The 27805-nt window shown below is 39.9% G+C and overlaps 1 protein-coding gene across 5 annotated transcripts; it reads left to right on the top strand.

Moving 5' to 3' along the window:
* The first annotated feature begins 776 nt into the window (after positions 1-776).
* Positions 777-27162, top strand: ZNF577 (zinc finger protein 577). 5 transcript variants are annotated; one of them, XM_087422064.1, is made up of 8 exons: positions 777-1487; positions 2082-2173; positions 2980-3048; positions 7195-7238; positions 10956-11156; positions 13101-13227; positions 13506-13601; positions 19073-27162. In XM_087422064.1, the coding sequence occupies exons 5-8, from the start codon at positions 11142-11144 to the stop codon at positions 20428-20430; spliced, it is 1596 nt and encodes a 531-aa protein (XP_087278190.1). In that variant the 5' UTR covers positions 777-1487; positions 2082-2173; positions 2980-3048; positions 7195-7238; positions 10956-11141; the 3' UTR covers positions 20431-27162. The 5 variants fall into 5 exon arrangements, with proteins under 5 accessions (XP_087278190.1, XP_087278192.1, XP_087278189.1 ...); XM_087422066.1 differs by lacking the exon at positions 7195-7238 and adding an exon at positions 11763-11909 and having other exon boundaries at positions 778-1487; XM_087422063.1 differs by lacking the exon at positions 7195-7238 and having other exon boundaries at positions 780-1487; positions 2957-3048.
* The last annotated feature ends 643 nt before the right edge of the window (positions 27163-27805 follow it).

Below are 27805 nucleotides of genomic sequence, written 5' to 3' on the forward strand. Positions count from 1 at the left end.
AGATATGGGTGAGACTTGAGGTACAATATACCCTGAGGCAAAACTCCTCTACAGCTGTGAACCTTTAAAACCAGAAAATTTATGTGCTTCCAAAATACAGCGGTGGGACAGGAATAGGATAGACATTCCCATTCCAAAGGAGAGAAATTGGAAGGAAGAAAGGGGTGATAGGTCCCAAACAAATCCAAAACTTAGCAAAGCAAATTCCATTAGATCTTAAAGCTTGAGAATAATCATCTTTGGTTCAATGTTCTGCCTTCCAAGCATCATAGGTCACGTTGTAGGTGGGAATCATAACACTCTCACTGTAATAAGGAAATCAAACCAGCAATTTAATGTGATATCTCTAGTAGAATGTGAAGCTCCACAAAGAAGGGTATTTTTGTCTGCGTTTATAGCTTTTGTATCCCCAGCATGCAGAACAGTATTTGACACATAGTAGGTATTTTATAAACATCTACTAGGTGAATGAATGATCAATCTCCTTAGTTCGAAGGCGCTCTGAGCCTGGTTGTGTAATTATGGGGAGTGGGTCATGTCAGTTTAATCAGTTGGGCCGCAATATCGAACAGAACCACTTCCCTTTCTTATAGCTTTTGATTCAAGGTAGTTCCCATTTTTGTGGAAGGAAAACTTGCCCTGCCTTTGGCTCCTCCCTCGTGGAAAGGAGAGCCACGCCTCTCCGTTGGCACTGCCCCTTTTGCGGCCCCCGGTCAACTGCGTTCCCCATTTACCTCCACATCAATCGTAACATGAGCTTTATAATCCTGCCGTTTTACCTACTCTCTGGCCAGTGCCTTCGTCAGGGGTTCTCTAAACCCTAGACTGGCCTCAAATGCCGCTTCCTCCACAAAGCCCCCTCCAGCCAGCATTCCCAGGATACTAGCTGGTTCCCAACCAATTGTTGCTCGGGTTCGGCTCACGTTCGCTCCCGGTTGAACTTCCTCTAGTATGGCCGCGCCCACCTAGCCTCTCTCTAGCCTTAGGATCAAAGTGCCTTAATGTCCGCGGCCATCTCCCTGCATGCTGCAGAGAGATCTGGGCAGGCCTGAGCTTCTGAGAAGCTAAGCGGTTTGTGTAGCGCCCCTGGCGAATGTTGCACAGTCGGGGCCCAGTGGTTCAAGCAGCCTGGAAGTGGGATGAAAAAAGTCGTTTTCATTAATTTCTCACCTTCTTGCGCCCTCCCGCGAAAGGCGGAACAAAAGAGACTTCACCCGCTGTACGGCAGTAGGTGGGAAAATGGCTGCTCCCATAAATATCCTCGAACCGGGCGCGGATATATTACGTCACAGAAAGACGGCCGAGAGCCAGATTCTAGTTCTCTGGAATGAAGGCAGATGACCCTCGTCGGGCGCCGTCCTCTCAGCTTTGGAGGGGCCTGTCAGCCGCGGAGGTGGGGCTGCAGGGCTATGGATGCTGAGGCAAAGTGTTTAGAGAAGTGGTTCCATGATTTGTCTCCAGCGGTGAACACGGAGGTCGTCGGTCAGGTTAGTGTCGGGTTCTGTGCGTGTTTCGGGGCCAGGGAGAGCGCGTTGGTTTTTTTTTTTTGTTCTGGAGCGCGTAGGGGTCGGCGTTGGGGGAAGCGGGTGGGAATCCCCGTTGGGAGTTCCTTATTGGGGTTCCCCGCGGAGGGGGAGCTCGTGGGGTTCCGTGTTGGCACGAGCACTTGGGAGGTCTTTGTTGGAGAGTAGCGTTTGGGGTGTCCGTGGTTGGGGAAAGTGGGAGTCATGTCCGTGCTGGGGACAGCTTTTGGGGGGGTCTGTGTTCATTGCTTATCGAATGCTTAATTTTAGAGATGAGGTTACTGGTTCTCTTGCGTCCATGTTTACAGTCTATTTCTACTGAAAATTTGTTTTCAAGTTCATCCCAACCCAAGTAATGACATCCCCATCCTCCTAAATACTCCTCCAAAAAATAGCTGTTGTGAAAATTCAGTATATCTCACTTTTAGTGTGGGGATCAAGTGTATAGGTATTGTCATAACTGTATACATTTTTAATCTAACATCCTAGCATAACCATTTCCGTATTACACACTCTTTGGAAGTTTTCTTCTTTCTTTCTTTTTTTAAACTGCTGCAGTTGTAGGATCCCAAAAAGGGAACCCCAACTCCAGCCTCGGGAAGGCGCGGACCCACAGACACAGAAGACCGAGCTTGATGCAAACGCAAGAGGTGAGAGGTTTATTAAGCGGAGCTCCGGGTCCACACGTATCTCTCGCAGGAGACAGAGGAGTCGACCCCGAACCTTAAAGGGCAAGCTCTTTTATAGGATTCGGAAGCATAAAGCGGGAAAAGGTTGGCGCGGTCTTACATGATTGGCTAATTTAAAACATTTAAACAGTTACATTTTATGGCGCGAATTGCTATGGCGCGAAGCGATTATCAGGTTACACACACGCGTCCCCATCTGGACCCCCTCCACCCCGACCCTCCCAAACTTATCCCTCTGGAGCACTCTCTTGTTCTCAATTCTTCCCCGAACAGTTTAGGGTGGGTCTTTCATGAATAGAGTCAGTCAGGATTGATAAACGTTCCCTCCTATACCAGGAATCCTTAGGGTGTGGAGGTGCCTGTCTCTAAGGTAGTAACTTTTAAATTTTTAATATAATTTACTTCCTTCACAGTTATGTTCCATCAAGTGGGTGCTTTAATTTGGGTAGAACTGACGTACATTTAGGAACAGCACTTGCAGGAATGTATGATAGATTTCCTTTAACCCCAGTTTTTTGTTTCTTTGACCAGCTGTGGTGTTTTTCCATGTGGATCTTGGACATAGAGCTGGTTATGCTTATTCCTAAATAGTTTATACTTTTGTTGTAATTGTAAATGGTGTCTTTTTTTTTCCCCTAGTGTAATGCACAAGAGGAAAAATTAAAAAGATATACTTCTTTTGTCACCTCATTCTACTCATATTATTACTAATAGCTTCTAAGTTGATTCCTTTATGTTTTCTAGTTGAGCATTTTTGTCGTCTGCAGGTCATTTTGGCCAGGTGGTAAGTGGATGGACTGTGGAGTGACAAGAACCTGCTTCTGCCCATGACCTGGGTAGGTTAATGTCTGAGTACAGTCATTATGAAGATTAAATGAGTAAATGTTTTTTAAGTACAGTGTGTAGTGCCTGGCACATAGTAGAGTCTGAATAAATGGTAACTGTGATTTATCAAGTTTTTATTCCTCTAAAGCCTTCTTTACCCCCAGCTTTATTGAGGTATAATTGATATGTAACATTCTGTAAGTTTCAGGTGTACAACATGATGATTTGGTACACATATATTGCAAAACGTTTACCACCATAGCTTTAGCTAACACCTGTATCACGTCATATAATTACCATTTCTTTCTTGTGATGAGAACCTTTAAAATCTATTCTCTTTGCAACTTTCAGGTATATAATACAGTATTATTAACTGTAATCACTGTGCTATATATTAGATCTCCTCAAAGGCTTTTTATCTTTAAAATTATTATTATTTTTTTTATAATTTTATTTATTTGTTTTTTTCCCCCAAAGCCCCAGTAGATAGTTGTATGTCATAGATGCACATCCTTCTAGTTGCTGTACACGGGATGCAGCCTCAGCATGGCGGAGAAGCGGTGTGTCGGTGCGAGCCTGGGATCTGAACCCTGGGCCGCCAGTAGTAGAGTGTGCGCACTTAACCACTAAGCCACGGGGCCGGCCCTAAAATTATTTTCATTTATTATTTCTTTCTCTCTCTTTAAAATTTTCTCTGATGTATGTTACTAGATTTCCCAAAATCTTGTATTCCTGGAAGAAACCATACTTGTCCATAATGATTTGTTCTTTTAACATAGGTCTGGATTCTATTTGCTAATATTTAATATTTTTACATCTAGAAATAAAAAGATGTCTTGGATTTGCTTCAAAATAATCCAGTGATGGGGCCGGCCCGGTGGCATAGTGGTTAAGTGCACGTGCTCTGCTTTGGCTGCCCAGGGTTCTCGGGTTTGGATCCCCAGCGCAGACCTATGCACCGCTCATCAAGCCATGCTGTGGCAAGCGTCCCACATATAAAGTAGAGGAAGATGGGCACTGATGTTAGCCCAGGGCCAGTCTTCCTCGGCAAAAAGAGGAGGATTGGCAACAGATGTTAGCTCAGAGCTAATCTTCCTTACAAAAAAATAAAAATAATAAAAAAAAAAATAATCCAATGATGGAAGAGGAGAGAGTGTGTTGTAGTGTTGTAGATAAAACAAAATTAGATTTGAGTTGATAATTATTGAAGTCACACAATGGATACATGGAATTTGATTATCTTATTCTTCTTTTCTTTTTTTATACATGGGTTTTAAACTGTTCCTTCTTTTGCTTGAAATTTTTCATAATAAAAAATTAAAAAATTTTTGCTTCTACATTTATAAGTGAAACTGGTCTGTACTTTTCTTTAAAAGTTTTTTTCAAGTATAACACTAAAAATTAAAAAATAGAATATTACAGCACCCCAGAAACCCCCATCTCATCCTAATCTCCTCCCTCCTCTCCCGAGGTAATTGTTCTAAAATCAGCATATTAAATTCGTCTGATTGTTAACTTTATATAAATGGAATCATATAGTACGTGTTCTTTTGTACCTGGCTTCTCTTGCTCAGTATTTTGTTGTGAAGTTCATCGAAGTTGTGGCATATAGCAGTGGTTCATTTCTTTTCATTGCTATGTAGTATTACATTGTATGATTATACCCCAATTTATTTATCCATTGTGCTATTAATAGACATTTGGATTATTACTGGCTTGTGACTATTATGAATGATGCTAATATGAACTTTTTTTGTGTGTATGTGAGGAAGATTGTCCCTGAGCTAACATCTGTGCCAGTCTTCCTCTATTTTGTATGTGGGACACCGGCACAGCATGGCTTAATGGGTGGTGCATAGGTCCGCGCCCAGGATCAAAACCCGCAAAGCCCAGGCTGCCAAAGCAGAGCGTGCAAACTTAACCACTACACCACTGGGCTGGCCCCTAATATGAACATTTTTGTACATGCATTTTGGTGCATCAGACTTCTATTGGGTATATTCTTAGTAGAATTCCTGAACTGTAGGGTATGCTAGATACAAGAAGAAATGACAAATGCCCAGTCATAATGGGAGATTTTTAACATGCCTCTTTCAGTAACAGAACAAAGAGAGAAAAAGCTAGAAGGCTATAGATTAACAAAGATCGGTAAACTTTTTCTGTAAAGAGACAGTGAATATTTTAGGCTTTGCAGGCCAGGTGATCTGTCTGCACCTACTCAACTCTGCCATTGTAATGTGAAAGCAGCCATAGAGAATGCATAAACAAATGGGTGTGGCTGTGTTCCAATAAAACATTTACAAAAACAGGCCACCAACCCACCATAGTGCCAACCCCCGAAAGATTAGAATAGCATGGTTAACAAACTTGACCAATATAAAGCACTCTACCCAACAATTTTTCTCAAATGTGCATAGAACATTTATGAACAGTTACCATGTGGTGGGCCATAAAGCAAGTCTAAACAAATTTCCAAGGTTTGAAATCAGACTATTTTCTCTAGCTACAGTGGAATGAGCTATAAAGCAATACCAAAATGATAACTAGAAAGTCCCCATTTGTTTGACAAGTATGCTGTGCACGTCTAAATAATCCATGAATCCATGAATCAAAGAAAATTAGAATAGAAATGTTTTGAATTACGTTTTAAAAATAATCCTACATGTCGACCTTTCTTGAATCCAACTAAAGCAGTCAGTGGAGGGAATTTATAGCCTTAAATGCATGTTAGAAAAGAAGGAAGGATGAAAAATCAATGACTAAGCATCTATAATTCTCTTTTTTCTAATCTTATTGATTAGTGTTTGGAAATGCTGGCTTCATACGATTAGTAGAGAAACTTCTCTTTTTCTGTGACCTACACGAGTTTACATAATACTGGAATTACCTATGCTGTAAAGATTAGTAGAACTCGTCAGGCCCTGATGACTTTTTTCTTTTTAACCTTTTCTCATGGAGATTCAGAGTAGAGAGAATAGGAAAATATGTGCCCATCACTCAGTTTCAACAATTATCAACTTGTCGCCAATCATGTTCATCTATGCCTCTTCCACTTTTGTTTTTCCTCTGGAGAGTTTCATGGCAAATTCAAGGTTTCACGTCCCTAAACTTGTAAATGCTCTAGTATGCGTCTCCAACTGGTAAGGTCATTTAAAAAACTTGTAAGCAGCAGATCATTTTCAAATGTATCAAAATTAATGATAATTCTTTTATTTCATCCAATACCCAGTCCATATTCAGTTTTTTTCTGATCATCTCAAAGTTGTCTTTTAACATTGGAGTGTTTGAATCATGATCCAAATAACATGCTCTCATTGCGTTTGCTGCTTACATCTCTCAGGTCTCTTTTATTCTGTAGCAATCTCTCTTCCCTTTTTTCTTTTGTCCTCATGCTTCTTAACCTATTGCAATAAGAAGTATACAGCACCATAAATGAAAGATTCTTGCCTAAATAGTTAGATATTGAAAGTAATCACACCTCTAAGTTCAACTACCCAGTTTATAGGAAAAATTGAGAGTAGGGGAGGTGAGGAAGAACAAGATAAACTATAACATGATGAAGCAATCAGCCAAATCTGGAAGGTAGTACATCTATGGGACGAATGGCTTATTCCCTTCCGTCCTCCCTACATTCCTTCCAAAAGCATATATTGTATTGATTTATAATGACTTGGCAACATCTTTAATTTTATTTCAAGTGGAGATGTTTTAAAAAATTTTTTATTGATGTCATAATAGTTTATAACGTTGTGAGATTCCAGTTGTACATTATTGTTTGTCAGTCACCACATAAATGCACTCTTTCACCCCTTGTGCCCACCCCCCAACCCCCCTCCCCCTGGTAACCACTAAACTGTTCCCTCTGTCCGTGTGTTAGTTTATATTCCACATATGAGTGAGATCATTCAGTGCTTGTCTTTCTCTGTCTGGCTTATTTCACTTAACATAATACCCTCCAGGTCCATCCATGTTGTTGCAAATGAGATGATTTTGTCATTTTTTATGGCTGAGTAGTATTCCGTTGCACATATATACTGCATCTTTTTTATCCAGTCATCTGTCAATGGACACTTGGGTTGCGTCCATGTCTTGGCTATAGTGAATAATGCTGCAATGAACATAGGGATGCATAAGCCTCTTTGGATTGTTGATTTCAGGTTCTTTGGATAAATACCTGGAAGTGGGATAGCTGGATCATAAGGTATTTCTATTTTTAATTTTTTGAGGACTCTCCATACTGTTTTTCATAGAGGCTAGACCAGTTTGCATTCCCATCAGCAGTGAATGAGGGTTCCCTTTCAAGTGGAGATATTTTTGTGCTTAAAATTTTTAAATTGTTAAAATGTTTAATTTTAATTTAAAAGATCTTGTTCTTATTGAAAAAAAAGATATAAAATTCACCTTCCTGATCTATTGGACCAGCCATAATAATTATTAACATTGTTATATTTTCTTTTGTAAGTGTGTGTACGCACACACACACAGATATAGATTGTATTGCTTTACTTTTGCAGAAATACAGGATCATACTACACATAAGAGTAGAAATGTGCTTTATTCATTGAGCTGTATTTTATGGACATTTTTTATTTCAGTAAGTATATTAAAATATTAAATTATTATGGAGTATTCCATTAGATGGATTATAGTTATTCATTCAATTAATCTTCTAGTAGTGGACCTAAACATATGTTTAGTGTACCTTACATATGTTTTTGCTCACTTTGCCACTATTTTCTTTGCATAAATTACCCCAAACAGAACATTGAGTCAGAAGTGATGCTTATTTTGAGAATTTTCAGTACATAATTGAGAATATCCCCTAGTAATGTTCTATCACTTACTACTGACCGACAGTATTTATGTAAAGGAGTGTTATTTTTCATGTGTCATTGTCACGTCAGTTTCAACCACTGACTAAACTCTTAGTTTTTATGATTGTCCATTTCTATTACTTGGGTTTTCTAGGTCTACAGTAATATTGTGCAAACGTTGGTGATTTACCTCCTTTTCTCTAAGATTGAAAATTGCTATTTGATTCTTTTCTCTAATTGCATTTGGAGACGTGGTCAGACCAGTGACAAATGAGAATGGTGATTCTTGCACCCTTTCCATGCTGCGTGTGAGTGCTTACAGAGGGTCACTGGCTTTCAACTAAGCATATAAAGTGTTTCATTTTTGCTTCGTTTTTGTTTTGCTTTACCTCTTTTTCCTTTTTTCATCTTTTCTTTTGGAAAGAAAATGTTACATATACAAATGAAGTGCCCCCTCCAAGTCCCTACCCCATTCCTTCCTCTTCCTCCCTAGATGTAACCACTAACTTGAAATTTTACCTTATGATCATTTTTGGACTTTTAAGTGTGTTTGTATCTACAAGCAAATATATAGTATTCTTGGGTGCATTTTAAAAATTTATTAAAATAGTGTTATACTTTATGTATCCTTTTATAGGATTTTGTTTTGTTGTTGTTGTTTTTATCCATGAGCTGTTGTTTTTCTCACAACACTACTGACACCAAATAGGTGGGAGTTTTTCCCCACGCCAAGCAATTCTCCAACTCCCTGGACACCAGTTGGGTGTGCTACAATTCAACTCAGCTCTGATACTAACTACGAGAAGTCAGCAGAGACCCCACAGGTTAAGTGCTCAGGCTCATAAGACTGCTCCCACTTCAGATGCAAGTTGCAAGTCTCAGGTTGTCACTTTTACTTCTGACCAGTTGGCTATAAATCAGAGGTTTCCCACCCTCCTTCTCAGGTTCAGTTATTTGCTAGAACAGCTTATAGAACTCAGGAAGATACTTTACTTACTATGACCAGTTTATTATAAAGGATACAAATGAACAGCCAGATGAAGAGGTACATAGGGCAAGGTCCAGAAGGGTCCTGAGCATAGGAGCTTCTGTCCCCATGGAGTTGGGGTGCACCATCCTCCCAGCACCTCAAAGTGTTCGTCAGCTCTCCAAACCCTGTGGTTTTGGAATTTTTATGGAGGGTCCGTTACATAGGCATGGTTGGTTAAATCATTGGCTGTTGGTGATTAACCTCAATCTCCAGCCCTTCTCTCCTCCTTGGGGGTCCAAGGATGGAGCTGAAAGTTCCAACCCTTTAATCATGCCTTGGTCTTTCTGGGGACCAGCCCCCATCCTGAAGCTATCTGAGGCCCCCTAGCCACCAGTAATATTATTAGCATATAAAAGATACTCTTGTCACTTGAGAGATTACAAGGGTTTTCTGAGCTTTGTGCCAGGAACCTGGGACAAAGACCAAATATCTATTTCCCCTTGTGCCACAGTGAGTCTAAAAAAGTAGCCCCTCCATTCCTAGGCTATTATGGGTTTGTAACAAAAGCAATACTGATTTTTACAAGCTGTTTTTTCAATATCAATTTAGGCTTTTCTCCTCTAACCTATTAAAATTAATTAATAAAATTAATTGGCTACTCTTGGCTACCAAACTAACATCTATCCTCCTTTTGTTAAGAAAATCCCTATTTTATTTAGGTAGCCATCCATCTGGGAACTTGACCTTAACCTCAGTTCAGTAGGAAAATGCAGATTAGCTTTACGAATCAGGGTAGTTCCATTGCCATTCTTGGTTTCATTACTGTGTTCCAGGCATGAGCATTTGGTGCAGCTCTGATCTGTTAGGTGTGAGGGAAAGTCTGCCGGGGAGCTCCTGGGAAATGGTTGGGCCCTTGATCCTCCGACCCTAGAGATCTCAGATCTAACTCATTCACACATAAGCACCTTTTCTACCTCTCTCCTGTCCATAAGGAGTTCTATATTTGAGCTGTGTGCCATCCTTTTTGGGCTGGCCCTGCAAGGAGACTAGACTGATGGGCCAAGACTGGGACAAAGCAGTGTCAGGATTAGAGATGGTGGTGGGATGCTATGTTTACCAGTTGGTCAGAGAATGGGTCAGAGATGAGCTAAGTGTTGAGGATACTGGGGAGCTAGAGAGAGAGTCTTTGAGAATAATTTGCTGCCTGAAAGGATAAAAGCAAAATTCAAGTTGACCTCTTGGTATTGGTGTCCTCAGAGTGTGACCTTCTAGCGTGGCTCCACAGCTTGGCTCTTGGAGAGGCTGATCTCTGATCTGCTGTTTCTGAGGCAAGGATGGGGCTACCTTTGCATTCCTGCTTGTGTGAAACGAGCTGGCTGGGTGTGCACAGTGAATATTACAAGAGCCAATTCCAAGGGCCCTATTTTTGCAACTGACTGTATAGCCACCTCACAGTATGATGCACCAGGAAGTAAAGTTCTTAAAGTGCATGAGAAAGAGAACAAATTTATATTGTGAGGCTGATGGGAGAGAGAAATATCATAATGGAGAGAGCAGATGAGGATTCAGATTCCTACCTTGCTCTTTAGGAAGGTTTTTAACCTGGGCAACACACTTCACCTGACCAAGCCTCAGCTTACTCGTGTTTAAATGGAGGTAATAATGAGTACCCTACAGAGTAGTGTTGAGGATTACATAAGACGCTGCTTATGATTTCTTAAGTATATTAGTATTCAAACTGGAATAATTACCTCAGTGCAATAAACAAAAAATTTAGGCATATGTGGGCACAGGTGGTTTGAAGTCAGTTTCCAGAACCATTACTTCTGTATGTTGTCTTCCCTAAACTTGATCCTTGTGAGAACTTGGCAGTGGACAAGACCATGAACTGGTTTTTGTTTCCCATCTCCTCTTTCATATCCACTCTGTTTTAACTTTGCCAAAAAACAGGCATTCCTCTTGCCCATTCCATATCTTACTATGGAGCATGGCCCCAAGATGTAAAAGCTTCCAGGGTGTTAAAGAGATGGATGAAATGTTGGAGCCTTCTGTTAGAGTAAGTCCACATGGTAAGAGAGAGCTGAGGTCCCAGGTGCGTGTCCTCTTATAATTGAATTTGCTCTTGAATTCACAGGTTCTAGTCTACAGGAACAAGACGTTTTCAGTAATACAGGAAGAAGGAGGTTCCAGGCTTGGGAGATCATCATTTCTGGCAACAGCCTGACCTGAGATATCCGACCACAACTTCTGGGCAGGCCCAGAGTAGACAGAAGACAGAGCACACCGTAGAGTTGCTAGCTTGCTCTTAAGAACAGGAGAGATGACCAAGGCCCAGGTGAGGTTTGTTTTACCTGTTACATCCTTTATTTCCCAAGGGATTTGTGGAAGCTTCTAAAAGACAGTCAGATGAAATGAGACAGTATGTGTTGATAAAAATCAGGACCTGTCAGAAAATAAGTTTAGGTTATAATCTTAAAATTAGGGCGAATTAGGAAGCAAGATATGTAGGTCATAGGGTTCATGCAAAGTTCTTAACGTTGAAACCTAGATAAGTGACCGTGTAAGACCCTGTGGGTTGCCTTAGCTTTGAACTTGTGTCTACTTTTCTTGGCATCCGTAATAACAAGAAAAACGTGAAAAGTTACATGATTTGTAATGTCTGTGAGAAGGCAAACCAGTTCTTCAGAGGAAGTAAACATTTCGTTGCTGTTAGGTCTTAAGAAATTTCTTTTGTTAGCTCTTCAGAGAGGTTTTTTTGGTAGACAGTGTCCTCAATATCAGTCATGTAATAAAGGCATAGGATGTTTCCTTTGGCTCTTTCTTCTTGTGTTCCTCCAAGTAAGCTAAGGAGGTAAGGCCAGAACAGAATTTGATTGGACAAAATTGTTCAAAAGCAGCACACCTCAACAATAGAGCCTTCTGGTGGTCCGACTTTACCCAGGAATAGAGCCTGGATTATCCAATAGAATGAGTGGGCCGCTTGACCTTTGAGTGATCCTCCAGGAAGAATTCTCTCCACCAGATGTTTTTACTGATTTGGGAGGAGACAGCTGAAAGTTCCATTCTTTGATAACAGCTTGAAGTACAGGTATTGACAATGCTCCTTTTATACTTCTTAACCTCAGGTTCAAAAAATGAAGTCAGAGCCAATTATTCTTGTTTTGGTCTTCATATTTTTAACTATGCGAATGATACCTGGCTACATTTGCATGCAAGAGATTCAAGCTAACGGAAGTATTTGTGCCAAAAGAGAGTATTCCCTTTCACCTTTTTCCTTCCCAACCCCCAACCCAAAGGATAACAAATGTTAATAATTTGGATCTCCATCCAGTCCCTTTCTATAATTGACATGTGGTAGAATATGTCTATGTTTATATACATTTCTATGTACATATGTATGTGTACTTATACATATATAATTTTGTATGTTAAGATTTTTTTCCATGTCTGGGATCATATTATATATACTCTTTGGGGGCCTGATGTCTCTCATTTAAGAGAATGCCTTGAAGATCATTGCTATCAGTATTTTTACATCTTCCTCATTGATTTTAATGTTTGTGTAGCATTTTGTCATGCTGTAATCTAACCCTGTCTGCTTTTGATGGACATTTAGATTACTAATAGATTTTCACTATTACAAACAAAGAAATAATAAATATTCTTACTGCACATTGTTTTATATCTATACAAATATTATTTTAGTACATCTTTAAGCTAGGAAAATTAATTATAGAATTAATTCTATAGAATTCCACAGTGTAGCATTCCACAGTGCTGTGGTCTGAATGTTGTGTGCCCCCAAAATTCATATGTTGAAATCTTAACCCTCAAAGATGATGGTTTTAGGAGGTGTGGGGCCTTTGGGAGGTACATGGGTCATGAGGCTGAGGCCTTCATGAATGGGGCTAGTGTTCTTATAAAAGAGAATCCACAGAGATCCCTTACCCTTCCACCCTGTGAGGACACAGTGAGAAGGTGTTATGAACCCTCTATGAGCCAGGAAGTGGGTCCTCACCAGAATGCGTCCATACTGTCACCTTAATCTTGGACTTCCCAGCCTCCACAACTGTGAGAAATAAATTTCTGTTTATATAAGGTACGTGGTCTGTGTTTTTTGTTACAGTAACCTGAGTGCACTAAGGCGCATGGTCCTATGGTGCGTGAAATAGTCACAGTGTGCATAGTTTATCACGGGGAAAATGAGAGAACATGTTCCTGTCCCTCTTTTCCACATCATCTATTCCACCTCAGATTGCACTGGGATTTGTTATTACAGGAATCACTATCATTTGAGGATGTGGCTGTGGGCTTCACCTGGGAGGAGTGGCAGCTCCTGGATCCGTCTCAGAAGGACCTGTACAGGGATGTAATGTTGGAGAACTACAGCAACCTGCTGTCAGTAGGTAAGGACAGCATCACGGTCAGCTGCCTTTTCTTTCTCATTCAGTGAAATCTGTAAGGTTCCTGAAATATTTCATGGTTTGGACTAAAGCATTGTAGGTGGTAGACTTTTATTCTCCTCTTTGGTCCTAGAATGTATGCTCTGCTTTCCCGAGTAAAAGGCTTTTACTTTACCAAAGTACAAATGATGTGGTCCCTGAAATATAACTTTACCCAGTTTTCATAGATTCCCCAAGCTTAACGACTTGGTGCTAAGTGTTCAGTGATTTCCCATTTACAGGATATCAAGCTACCAAACCACATTCACTCTTCCATTTGGAGCAAGGAGAACCACCATGGATAGTAGAGGGAGCAGCCCATAGTCAAACCTGTCCAGGTGAGTGAGAGAAAACCAAGAAAATGGGGAGAGATGACACTAAAATTCCAATTGATCAGTGAAGGGTTGACACTGTTGAAATGTTTAGAGAACTTTTCTTAATCCCAGTTGGTAACCCAGAAACCTAACACCTTTCTACATCTCTGTTCTTTATTACAGCTGTTCTTCTTTGCCTGCTATTTAAAGGATGACGTTTTCCTTTGTTGAAATTTCTAGATCTGATTAAAGTCTTTCTCATCTGGGACCTTGATCTCTTAACCTGGTTCCATTCTTCCCAGCATGCTCCTGTCTTCTCTGTTTCTTTGTAACAGTCTCACTTCCTGTTCTCCACCTTACTTGCTATGAAGGTCCTCTCACTACCCACACAGATCACTTTGCACTGCTCTCTACTGCTGCAGTATCCCTGCCCCTTTTCAAAGGGCTGATAGCCCTCCCTGACAATCCACTTCGCCTAAATTCATCTAAGAACCACACACACCTCATCTCTCAGGGCACCTCTGTCTACTTATTCACCCTGTTTTTTTAATTCTGCTTGATTCTTGTATTAAAAGTTTAATTCATTCTCAAGGCCTAAGCTCTCTATTCTCTGCTGGAGAGCCCCAAATTGACTTAATCTGTACTCAAATCCCCCACATGTTGCCAGCCACCAGGGCAGCTGGCCTATGATGTCCTACTTCCTGGATGCAAAGCCAGTATCCTTTCTCCCAGTAATGTCTTCACCATCATAGAGTGTATCATATATACCGAAGATTTAAGCTCTGTACTCTGACAGATACTCCCAAGTTGACTTGCTATAGTCTAATCTGCCTCTAATTCTGTATTTTGCCTGGACCCAGGATAATTATCCTGTTAAATTCTTTCCTTCAGCTTCAGTGTCAGAACCTGAGATCATTTCTCCTCCTGGTGGATCCTTTTCCTCCTGGTGTATTTTCTTTAGGTTCTACTGTCCTGCTCTGTGCCATGGCGCCTGGATGCCTTTGAGTTGCCTTGAGTCTCCCCTATTTCATCTGCTCTATTATTTCTGAAGGTCTCTGCTGTTCCTGTTAACTTTCTTTGTTTCGAAAAGGCCTTTTGGAAATTCCACGCTCTCAATTCCCACCTCACAGTAGCCCATGATAATGTAGACTTGCACTGCCCCAATTGCTACATACATTGGCTGATTTCAGTGTTTCTCTTAGTTCCTTTGATGTTATGGCTGCATTCCTCTGTGGGTAGAGGGCATTAAAAGCAGTGGAATTTGATGAGAAAACATGAGGAGTGAGAGAGAGTTGGTTGGAAAAACAAGAGGTCCACGTATATAGAGGTTGAAAAGATAAGATCCAGCCAAGTAGAATGAGAAGTATTGGGGCTATGGGAGGAGGGGGGTCAGAAGAAGATGTCCCAAGAATGAGTGACAAACAAATATATATATATATATTTTTTTTTAGGGGAAGGTTTTCCAGAGCTAATATCTGTTGCCAATCTTCATCCTTTTTTTTTCTTTGTCCCCCTAAGGTCCCAGTACATAGTTGTGTATAGTTGTAAGTTATTCTGCTTCTTCTGTGTGAGCCGCCACCATGGCATGGCTACTGACAGACAAGTGTTGCGGTTCTGTGCCCGGGAACCAAACCCGGGCCGCCAAAGCGGGGCACACCCGACTTTAACCACTAGGCCATCAGGGTTGGCTTGTGATATATTTTATTGAATGTCAATACCGATACTGCCTTCTTTAGCTCTGAGCTCTTTTTCTATCTCTGAAGTTCTGGTGCACACATGGAACTCCCTCTTTCCTGACTTCGTGTCTACTTTGTATCTACACCACACTAACTCGGTCATGATCGTATATTTTATCGTATTGTTTTACTAGTTGGTATGAGGCTTTTTTTTCCATGTAAATAAAACGGTCTGTATCTGATTCTTCCTTACTTAGTGTAGACTACATAATCGTTCACTGATAGCATCACTTGCATCCATTCATTACATCTTTCTTGAAATCAGATTTGGTTTTGTTTCGTTTTGTTTTTAATTTTGTTTTTTAATCAGAGATGTGTGTAAACCATGTGGGAACTTTTTCAAACTACAGGCTTTGTCTCTTGAGATTTGGCTTCCGATTTGCTAGATACAGGGAGTGACCTGAGCATATGAAGCTTGAAAGGCTTGCCAGGCAATTCTGCTTTGATTCCTGTAGTTGAAGAACCACCCCTCTAATATGCTCCAAGAGAGATTCAGATATAATGAAGGACAGAAATACCTTCCAAGTATAAAAGTCCCAGTTGGAAAGGGTTGACATGAGTGCATAAAATTCTAAAATTTTTAGCATTTGATTTTGAAGCACAGACAGGGACTGTTTTCCAACATTAGAGAAAACTGAGCTTTGATAGTGTTACAGAGAGAATCAAGTGCTGTTTTGGGAAGCATGATAAAATAAGTTCTGCAAGAAAGATATCTGGGTTTTGAATAAAAATGATGATGGAAGGCCTTGTGCGTCAGTAATAATATAAAAAGAAGACTTCAGACATGGAAAGGAGGAAGATGATGTGGGACAGTCTTAATGGATTGGCCTCTAGGAGATTATGTGAAAGGAAATGGCTGATTACTCTAGATTTTATGTTAATTATTGGCTTAGAAAGTGCGAATTTGGTTTTATCTTTTTTTGCTAGTTCTGGAGAGTCTTGCTCGATAGCTGGATATTAGCTTTGTAATAATAGGAAGGCATCGCTTGGAGTTCTAGGATAAATGGAAGATATAGGACAGATGAATGTTTTGTTCCTGGATGGAGAATGATTCTTCAAGATCTCTTAATTGATGGGTGCCAGAGATGATGTAGGAACAGAGATTAAGGAAGACTGTGGCATTAGTTGAAAGAAGAAAATTTGGAGATGCCTGTATCAAGGAGATTATAATGGCAAATATAGGATATGATGGTCTATACCTGTGCTGTCCAGTGTGCTGGCCACTGGCCACATGTGGCTACTTAAATTTAAATTTAATTAACATTAACTAAAATTACAAATTCAGTTCTGCAGTTACTCTAGCCACATTCAAGTGCTCAATAGCCATACATGGCTAGTGGCTGCCATATTGGAAAACACAGATATAGAACATTTCCATCATTGCAGAAAGTTTTATTGGACTGTGCTGTACACAGTTACCATATGATTAAACTGGTTGGAGAAGGTGATATTTCCACAAATCAGTACAACTGTAGCTCTTCTCTGGGACGTGGGCAGATGGCCCAGGGACCTATTTTTAAATTCCAGATGGATATATATGCTTTTGGATGCATTGGACTGGGTGAGGTTGTATCATACCTACATAGAAAGTTGATGTATTGACTATAGACAGCGTTACTCTAAGTAGGTGATTAGTGTTGTAGGAAAGTTTAACTTTGGTGTGCAGTTGGAATGAGAGGTGAAAAATTTAGTAACAAGGTGATTATTGAATGTTTTACCATGGTAAAGTTGGAATGAGATGCTGTGGATCCTACATTCTGATTTCCCAATTCCAACCCTCTGTTACTCAAACCCATGGTGCTTATTTGTTTGATCAGCGTAGCTATGGTTTGTCTGTGGATGGGCCTGTCATACTCTCTCTGTGCCTATCCTTCTCCCAAAGTTCTAAAACTTGGAGCATATGAAGCTGTTGTCCTGGGCCTTCCTCTTTCTCTATCCGTTATTCCTAAATTATCTTACCTAGTCCCATGTAGTCCAAATATTTAAATAATGTTTATATACTCATGACTTAAAATTGTCATCTTAAGGCTAGACCTTTCTCCACACTCATAGATCTAACTGGGTACTTCATATTCTCTCTTGAATATGTATTAGTTATCTCAAACCTGATGTGTGTCTCAAAATGGAGCACCTGATCCTCCCACAATTGTCAAACCTGTCTCCCACACCTTCCTCATCTTCTTAAATGGCACCAGCACCTATGTGGTTGCTTAAACCACATATCGAGGAGCTATCCTTGATTCTTCCCTTTTCCACCTCCAACATTAGTTCTGACAGTGAGTCTTGTCTTTTCCTCCTCTATACTATGTCCTTTGTTTTTATATATTTCTCCATCTCCAGTGTAGTCATTCATGCTGAAGCTTCTGTTATGTCTTGCCTGAACTCTACCATAGCCTCTTGTGTATTCTCTCAACAATTTCATCTCTCCAATTCATTCTCCATACAACAGTCATGTGACATTTTAGAAATATCAATTCAGAACGTGTTGTATTCCTGCCAAAAAATGCTTGGTGGCGTGTTGCCATTGCTCTTAGCATAAAACCCCAGTTTCTTTTTTTTTTAATTTTTTTATGATTACTAATTTTTTTTTTTTTTTTTTGGTGAGGAAGATTGGCCCGGAGCTAACACCTGTTGCCAATCTTCCTCTTTTTGCTTGAGGAAGAGTGGCCCTGAGCTAACATCTATGCCCATCTTCCTCTATTTTTGTGTGTGGGTCACTGGCACAGCATGGCTTGATGAGTGGTGTCAGTCTGCACCTGGGATCCGAACCCGCAAACCCAGGCGGCTGAAGTAGCATGCTGAACTTAACCACTACATCACTGGGCCGGCCCCCCAATTTCTAACACAGTTTTTCTACGGGGTCTGTTTGTTCTCAATTCTACCTACCTTTCCAAACTATTTCTGTTTCACTCAAGCTTGGGATAGTCCAGGTACGTCAGTCTCTCTTATGTTTCTTGATCATGCCTGAGGTTTTTCTGCCTCTAGGTTTTTGCACTGGCCATTCCGTCTTCTTGGAATGTTCTTCTAGTTATTTGCATAACATTGCTCATTCTTATCCTATGATGTCAACTTAACTTTTTTTCTCTTGTAGATGACTACTGTTATCTAAGATTGGCCTACAAATACTCTACCACCTTCTCATACACCATTTTTCACATTCTGTAATTTTCTTATTTCTTTGCTTACCTGTTGATTCTCACTCTTTTGCTCTTTCTCTTTCTCTCTTGTTACTGGAATGACAGCTCCATGGAGCCAGAATATATTAGTCATACTAAAGTTTAATAAAAAATTAGTCACTTTAATATGACTAATTTTATATATATTAGATTATATATATATTATATATATATAATTTTAATATATTCTAATTCTGACATTTTAATATTCTATATATTCCCAAATACCAGCCCATTCGATGTTTATTGGATGAATGGATCCATCCTCTCCATCTTCTTTTGTTCTATTCCAATCACAGTGTGGTTCTATTTCTACTCCTGTCCCAATTTTGCAAGGTCCTATTTGGAAAGAAGTCCAAGTTATATTTATTCATTGTAGACTATACATCATTGTTTCTAAAGTAGCTATCTTTTCTTTTACTGCTTTATAATATTCTCTTTTTTCACAGAGCATAGGATACATATCCATAGGGTACATTTCTTTTAGACTGGGATCTTATAAGAGCTAGCTCAAACCATGGCATTTTTATACCTTTTTGCTCCCTAAAGTTATCATAGATTTTTTCATTGTTCTTTTTCCTAGAAGAAATATGGGAGATTGACCATATGCAGTGGCACCCAGAAAACCAAAACGAGATTAAAACTTTGGAAAGATGTCAGCAGAGTTATGCACTTGGAAATAATTTTGATGTATGCAAAACTCTTATTCCTTTAAAACAAAGGCACAATAAATTTGGCTCACATTGTAAAAGTTTGAAATCACATTTAGGTTTTGTAGTCCAGAATGGAAGATATGCAGGAAAGGATTCTGATGAGTTTAGTAGATATGGGAAATCATCTCTCTACATCCAGCATGATAAAACTCTTACTGAAATTAAATACCATGGGTGTGTTAAAGCCAGTAGCACTAAATCACAGCTCAATGACCATCAAAAAACTTATCCAGGAGAGAAACCACATGAATGCAATGAGTGTGGGAAAGCCTTCTCCAGGAAAGCACAGCTTGTTAGACATCAGAGAACTGAAAGAGGAGAGAAACCCCACGGTTGCAATGAATGTGGGAAAACATTCATGAGGAAGATTCAGCTCACCGAACATCAAAGAACTCACACAGGAGAGAAACCCCACGAATGTAATGAATGTGGAAAAGCCTTTTCCAGAAAGTCACAGCTTATGGTCCATCAGAGAACTCACACAGGAGAGAAACCCTATGGATGCAGTGAATGTGGAAAAGCCTTCAGCCGGAAGTGCCGGCTCAATAGACATCAGCGATCTCATACTGGAGAGAAACTTTATGGATGCAGTGTGTGTGGGAAAGCCTTTTCCCAGAAGGCATACCTCATTGCACATCAGAGACTTCACACAGGAGAGAAGCCTTATGAATGCAGTGAATGTGGAAGAACCTTCTTTTTTAAGTCAGACCTGACCAAGCATCAGAGAATTCATACAGGAGAGAAACCTTATGAATGCAGTGAGTGTGAAAAAGCCTTCAGAAGCAAATCGAAGCTCATTCAGCATCAGCGAACTCATACAGGAGAGAGACCATATGCGTGCAGTGAATGTGGTAAAGCCTTTGCCCACATGTCAGTCCTCATTAAACATAAGAAAACTCATTCAAGAGAGAAAGCTATAAACTCACTGAAGGTGGAGAAACCTTCCTCAGGGAGTCATGGCTCTTTATACATGAGTGAACTTGTAGGGGAGCAAAACTCTAAGAACACAGTGCCTGTGGAAATGTCTTCTTTGGGAACTCAGCCCTTATTAAACATCAGTGAGCTCCTAGGGGGTAGAAATGTAGTGATTGTGGAACAGCCTTTTCCAAGGAGTCAGACTTCAGTAGATAATCGGGATTTTGCACAGGGAATAAGCCTTGCAAATGCAGTGCATGTGACAACACCTTCAGTAATAAATTATGTCTTATATGTTACGGATATTGTGTAGGAAAAAAATCCTCTGAAACCAGAAATGCAGAAAAGCCTTTAGCAAGAATCCTCCATGCCTTTATGTTAGAGCTCACTTAGGACAGAAATGCTATGCATGCAGTGGTTGTGGAGAACACTTCTGTGAGAAGTTAGACTTACTAAATGTTAGTGAAAGCATATTGTGCAAAAATGCAGCTATTGTGGGGAAGCCTTTTCCTGGAGGTCATATCGTGGTCGGTATCAAAGAATTCCCACAGGACTAAAACCTCAGGAAAGAATGTGATGGTTTTCAGTGATAAATTGTGCCCCACCACATGTCAGAGAAGCATGGAAGGACAACTCTAGAGACACCAAATGTGGAAAATATTTTTAGTAAAATGTGGAAGAACTCATAGAAAAGAGAAACCCATGAAAGCAATAAAAGATAGAAATTCTAACACCAGATTAACTCATGAATCACAATTTTATACCTTGGGAATCTGGGAAAGACTTCTTTAATAAATGAAACGTTCTTGACACCAGGAATTGCATCATGTAATGAAAACCTACGAATATAATGAATGTGGAAATACAGCTGTATTAGTTTCTTATGGCTGCTGTAACAAATTACCACAAATTTGGTGTCTCAAAACAATCCAAATTTATTATCTTACAGTTCTGGATGTCTAAAGTCTAAAATGCATCTCCCTGGGCTAAAAGCAAGGTGTTGGCAGGGCTGCATTTCTTTTTGGAGGCTCTAGGGGAGAATCTATTTCTTTGCTTTTCCAGCTTCTAGAAGCTGCCCCAAATTCCGTGGCTCGCAACCCCCTTCCATCCTCAAAGCAGCGATGGCGGGTCAACTCTTTCATCACTCTAACAGTGATTCTTCTGCCTCCCTCTTCCACATTTAAGGACCCTTGTGATTATATTGGGCCCACCTAGATAATCCAGGATAATCTCCCCACTTAACATCAGCTAATTAGCAACTTTAACTCTATTTGCTATTTGGAGTCCCCTTTGATTTATAATCCAACATATTCACATGTCCTAGAGATTAGGATGTGGACATCTTTAGGAGACGGTTATTCTGCCTACCACAGACCACCCTCTGGCACCCAATGATTCATGTCCATCCCACATACAAAAAGCATTTACCCTATCCCAACATCTCTAAATGTGTCAACCCGTTACAGTACCAACTCAAAGTCCAAAATCTCACTAAAATTTATCAGCTCAAAAGTGCCAAATTTCATCATCTAAATCAAGTATTGATGAGGCTCTGGGTACAATCCATCCTGTGAACAATTCCAGAGGCACAATTCCTCTCTGTGAACCTTCTGTGAAGCTTTAAAACTCGAGAAACAATTTATATGGTCCTAAAATACTTAATTCCATCTTCTACCTTAATTCCTGTTTACCATGTAATGTAACATATTTCCAGGTTCTGGGGATTAGGACATAGACATCTTTGGGAGGCCATTATTCCACCTACCAAAAAACATTAGATTTCAGAGAATTTACACTGCAGTAAATTCTGACCTAGCCATCAAATAAATTTGAAAAAGCATGTTCCCAGAGAAATAATTATAGTAATTATGATCTAAGTACACTAACGTTTTTTTTCTATAATCAGTGAATCTTACACTGTGGTTGTTAGATATGAGTACCATGGAGTGCTCTTGTAATGTATAAATCAAATTATCAGCACTGGAAAAGAACTCTTAAATGTCCTAAAGGAACATGAAATCTATGCTGCTGAAAATGCTGCCACACATATGTTTGTATGTATTCTAAAATTGTATAAATTGACATATCTGCATATACCATAATGCACCTAAATACTGACCAATATTTTTCACAGCCAATTCCAAGAAAGTCTTTTTTCTTAACATTAAATGTTTCATGTGTATACTTCCCACCTTAAATAGCTAAAAAAAGTGGAATATATGGATGCACTGTTTTCAGACATTGGGTGAGAGGGAGCACAGGACAGCTATCTCTGAAAGAAAGGAAACAAATGAAGTGAGCCTTACAATTGCCCCAGCTTACTGCTGAGAGTGAGTTTCCATTCTGCAGCATAGGGAGGAGGAACCTAAAGAGATCCTAGCAGTCTCCCTGAATTGAGAAAAAGTTGAGAGTTTGGAGAATTCAGGGTGGCTCAGATTTGTGGGGCAGATTACAGGAGAGGAGAGACCTGCACCCAGAAAGAGTTACAGAGTTCTGTAGAGTTCCCCTACAAGTTTTTAAGTTGTAATCAGCACATATATGTGAGGAAGCTCCCTAGGCTGGAGAAAGAACCACTGGAAATGAACAGGCAGAACCATCCTTGGAGCTTGCCCAAGGTTGAGAATAATTTGTGTTTCCACCAGCTGGAATGGGAACAACTCCTTACTTTTGGAGAATCACAGTGGAAGTTCAGAAGAGTCTTGCCTCAGTGGGTGGCTTACATGGGATCTAGACTAAAGGCTGCTCTGAACCCTCCTAACAAAGTATAAACACAAGCCACTAAAGGACCAAACTGTTTCCAAGTAATTTAACTGCTTCCCAGAACAAAGCCCAATAGTATTTAAAGGATTAGAAAGCAATCCATCAACTGGTAATGAAAAATTCACAATGTCTGGCATCTAATCAAAACCTAGCAGGTATGCAAAGAAGCAGGAAAATAGGACCCATAAACATGAAGAAAAGTCAATAGAGACCTAGAAGTGGTGTGGGTGAGAGAATTAGTAGAAAATGATGTTAAAAGCAGCTATTATAAATATGCTATATGCTCAAGAAGGTTGTGTCAGGTAGATTATAAAATATAATTTACTGTGGGGTTCTCTCCGTGTGAGCAAAGGGGCAGACCAGGCCCAGTCTAGGCACTAGAGCCTCTGTCCCTAGGATGTTCAGCCTTCCAGGAAGGGGCCCAAAGGAGGCAGTTGTCATCAGCGAGGACCAGGTCCCATGAGGAGGACCAAGCCCAGCTGAATTTGGGGAGTGTAGTTTGGCCTGTGTCCAGTTCCTCTTTGCTTTTTTTTATGAGATCAGGCACCTGTGGTGGGCTGCTGAGGTTTCTGGGAGGTACAGTTTGGGGTACATTGTCTTCCTGGTTAGGGGCTTGTGCATCTTGGCTGTTTGGCAGCCACAGGGGTTTCTGGGACACGCAATTCATTTGCCTTCAGTCATTTTTCTCCACAAGAGTGAATTCTACCTGAGTCTGAGTGGTGGTTGAAGAGGGTACCTGTCAGAACCCCGACCAAAGGCCACTGGGGCTTCTGTAAGCAGCATGAGAGGGAATTGTCCTTGTTTGGTTCAATTCCAAGCCCATCCAGTGGCTCAGCTGGGACCTGGTTGGATTTTGGTGGGTCTGTCCTGCTGTGTGCCCCAGGCAGGAAGTGGCTCCGGGGAACTCCATTGCATGGGATGCATTTGCTCTCATTCCTCTTGGTCTAGGGGCCAGATGGATCTGTGTTGGGGGCCTGGAGGGGAATTTGAATGTGTCCTGTGTGTCCTATGGGGTGTCTAGTCCAGGCCGCTTCTTCCCAGCCCTGTTACCATGAACAGAAAGCTTACAGTACAATGTCTGCCATGCAGTGCCTTGAGGACTAAGTGAGCAACTTTTAAATAGTATTATTGTTATGAATGGGAAGATGATTTAGGCAGAAAGAAATTTGATTTACACACTTTAGAACCTACAACGCTGGTGTACAGATGTACAGATTCCACCCACTTTGTCTTGATTTCCAGTCCAGAACTTGGGTCTCTAGATTCTAGAACTTGCCAGACCCCAGATAAATCAAGAGGCAGCCACCCCACCACAAGTTGCCTGGTACTGATCTTGTTCAGGGGTGCAGTTACTCCAGGTTCCCACTGGCTTTCTCTCTGTTTGTATCTGTTTAAGGGAGGATGGGGGGAGAAGACTAGGAATTCCTAGGTGGTATGTGGGCTGGTTAGTCTGATCTCCAAGGGCTCCTTTTTCCAACCACAGCCTTATACTTTTAAGAATCCATCCTTCATTGAAAGAGAAGAGTTGAGTAATTGTCCAAATTCTAAAAGCTAGGCCTCTCTCTGAACAGTGTCTCCTTTACTCTTGATCACAGATCTCCTGTCAGGTGTTCAGAACCAGAAAAAGACAATACCCTAAAAGTGCTGGCCATTTCCTAACAACAGAAGAAATTGACCAAGGCCCTGGTGGGTTTTTGTTTGTTTCTCCATTTTGCCTTTCATCCTCATGGATTTGCAGAGGCTTATAAAAATAACTATTGGGGGCCGGTCCCGTGGCCTAGTGGTTACGTTTGGTGTGCTCCGGTGGCCTCGGTTCGGTTCCCGGGTGTGGACCTACGTCACTCGGTGGCCATGCTGTGGTGGCAACCCACATGCAAAATAGAGGAAGATTGGCACAGATGTTAGCTCAGGGCAAATCTTCCTCAAGCAAAAAAATTAAAAAACTATTAAATGGAAACATACACTTTCCTAAATTCAGAGTTTGAGAGAAAATAAACACTAAAATCAAGATTAGGGTGAAGTTACAATGGGGAAATGTAGGTCATAGGGTTCATATAAAGGAATACTAGTGAATAAATATGTAAGAATATATGATGTACTTAAGTTGAATTACAAATTGTTTCTAATGTTTCTGGTATCAATAATGTGTTAGTTTTCTGTTGGTGTCAAAAGAAACTTTTAGCAGCTTAAAACAATGCAAATTTATTATTTCACAGTTCTTTAAGTCAGAAGTCTGGGTTGGCTTGGCTGATTGCTCTATTTTTCATTAGACTGAAATCAAGGTATGGGCCAATGGGGCTCTTATGGGAAGGCTCTGTGAAGAATCTGCTTCTAAGCTTAAGCAGGTTGTTGGTAGAATCCATATCCTTGTGACTGTAAGCCTGAGATCCCTGTTTCTTCACTGGATGTCAGCTGGTGGTCGATCTTTGCTCCTAGGGGCTGCCTGCATTGGTTCTGATGCTTTCCAGGTGGACCCCCTCCAGCAATTGATTGAGTTCCTCTCATGCTTCAGATCTCTCCAACTTCCCTTTCTGACACATCTTGCTGACTGTCTCTTCCACCTTCCTCTTCTGCTTTTAACTGCTTATGTGATTACATTGGGCCCACCTAGATAATTCAGGTTAATCTCCCAATCTTGCAGTCAGGTGACTAGTGATCTTATTACATCTGCAAACTCCCTTCACAGCAGTACCTAAATTAATATTTGATTAAACAGTTAAGGGGCAGGAATCTTGAGGGGTGATCTTTAGAATTCTAATATAAATAATAACGTGAGAAACACTAGAAGTTATATGATAGATGTTGTTCATAACGAGAAATCAGGCCAACTCCTCAGAGGAAATAATTATTTGCCAGCACTTAAGTATATGAAGTGAATTAAGGATCAAAGTTTCTATTTTCCCACGTGGATATCCAGTTGTTCCAGCAACACTGGTTAAAATGGCTTTACCCAGTGGACTCACTTGTCATTTTGATCTAAAAATCAATTAAATGTATTAGTGTGAGTTTAGTCTTGGACACTCTTATCTCTTCCATTTACCTGTGTGTCTGCCTCTACATCAATGCTGCACTTGTCTTGATTATTATAGTTTTAAAGTAAGTCTTTAATCAGATAAAATTAAGTTCTCCAACTTCTTCCTTCTGTTTCAGTATTATTTTGGCTTTTCTATATCCATTGCTTATCAATGTGAGAATGAGCTTATTTATTTGTTTTAAAAATGCCTTCTGTAATTTTGATAGTGATTGCAATAAATCTATTTAGGTAGAAGAACAGTTAAACAGTGTACAGTCTTTCAATCTATGAACATGGTATAGCTTTCCTTTTATTTGGATATTCTTTATTTCGGCAATGTTTTGTGGTTTACATTGTAGCAATCTTGCACATCTTTTATTAGATTTATTCTTGAATATTTTAGGATTTTTTTTTTGTTATTGTAACTGGTATCATTTTAGTTTTATAAGTTCTAGTAGTTTTCTGTAGGCTTTCTTGGGTTTCCTTTATACGCAGTTATGTTGTCTGCAAATAACTATTACTTCTTTTCTGATCTTTAAGCCTATTATTTTTCTTGTTTTATTGCACTGGTAAGGTCCCTTAGTATGATATAGAATTTGAGAGTGGGAATCTTTGTGTCATTCTCAATCTGAATGGAAAAGTGTGTTTTGCACATGGAGTGGTCGTGAATTTTGGTGCCACAAGGGCAGACTGTACTAGCTTGAATAATGTGCCTTTTATTATTATTATTATTGATTTTGTTGTTATTATTTTAGTGGTTGCTATAGGGCTAACAATATGGCATCTTTAATTTATCAAGGTTGATGTAGAATTGATATGTGCCATTTTACACTACTCGTTTCACACATGACACCTTACCTTTCCCACTTCACACTTCTAATTCACACATTCCATTTCACACTTCAAAAAATTTAATAACCTTATGGCGGTATAATTCCATTTGGATTTACTCCCTGTCCTTTGAGCTATTGTTGCCCTACCTTTTAGTATTTTATTGTTATAAACTCACAGTGTTATTTATTTTGTTCCAAAGCAGAAAAGGGCCAGATGGTAAATATATTCAGCTTTGCAAGCCATTACAGTCTCGATCACAACTGTTCAATGCTCTGTTCTATAGTGAAAGCATCCATAGGCTTGTAAACAAATGGCTTTGGCTATGTTCCAATAAAACTTAATTTACAAAAATAGGCAGTGGGTTGGGTTTTCCCACCTCTGTTCTAAACAATTTGTATTTTAAGGAAAATGAGAAGAATAAAAACGTAGTCTTATAAATATCCTGTTTGTCATTTCTGGTGGTGTTCATTTCTTTCTGTTGATTTGAGTTTTCCACTAGTGTAATTTTCCTTCAGCCTGAAAACATCCTTTAACGTTTCTTCTGTACAGGTCTTTTGGCAGTGAATTCTCTCAGATTTTGTTTATTTAAAAATATATTTATTTCACACTCATTTTTTAATAATATTTTCCCTGGAGGTATTCTGGGTTCTAGGTTGACAGTGCTTTTCTTTCGTCACTTTAAAGGTGTGATTCTACCCAGAAATCAAAATATAGTTATGTACACCGGAAATTTATATAATGTTATAAACCAATGTTACCTCAATTAAAAAAGGAAAGAAAATTAATAAATACCTAAAAATAAAGTGTGATTCTAGTATCTTCTGGCTCCCAGAATTGTTTCTGGTTAGAAGTCAGCAATCTTTCATATTAGTATTTCCCTGTATATAGTGTGTCTTTTTTTTTCCTCTGGCTGTTTTTAAGATTTACTTTTTATCTTTGGTTTTCAGCAGTTTCACTATGATGTCTTTCAAAAATAGATACCATATTTTTTGTCATTAAAAAGTAGATACCATATTGTCCTTTTCATGTCTTTAGAAAGGGCCAGCCCGGTGATGTAGTGGTTAAGTTTGCGTGTGCTCCG

Source organism: Ceratotherium simum, chromosome 33 (genome assembly GCF_057802395.1).
Source record: "Ceratotherium simum simum isolate JZ-2026a chromosome 33, ASM5780239v1, whole genome shotgun sequence".
In the NCBI taxonomy this organism is placed as follows: domain Eukaryota; kingdom Metazoa; phylum Chordata; class Mammalia; order Perissodactyla; family Rhinocerotidae; genus Ceratotherium; species Ceratotherium simum.

Excerpts from the sequence above, each read along its gene's own strand:
- ZNF577 (XM_087422064.1), top strand. Across the intron at positions 13,228-13,505 it reads CAGCAACCTGCTGTCAGTAG|GATATCAAGCTACCAAACCA; the intron begins GTAAGGACAGCA and ends TCCCATTTACAG. Across the intron at positions 13,602-19,072 it reads CCATAGTCAAACCTGTCCAG|AAGAAATATGGGAGATTGAC; the intron begins GTGAGTGAGAGA and ends TCTTTTTCCTAG.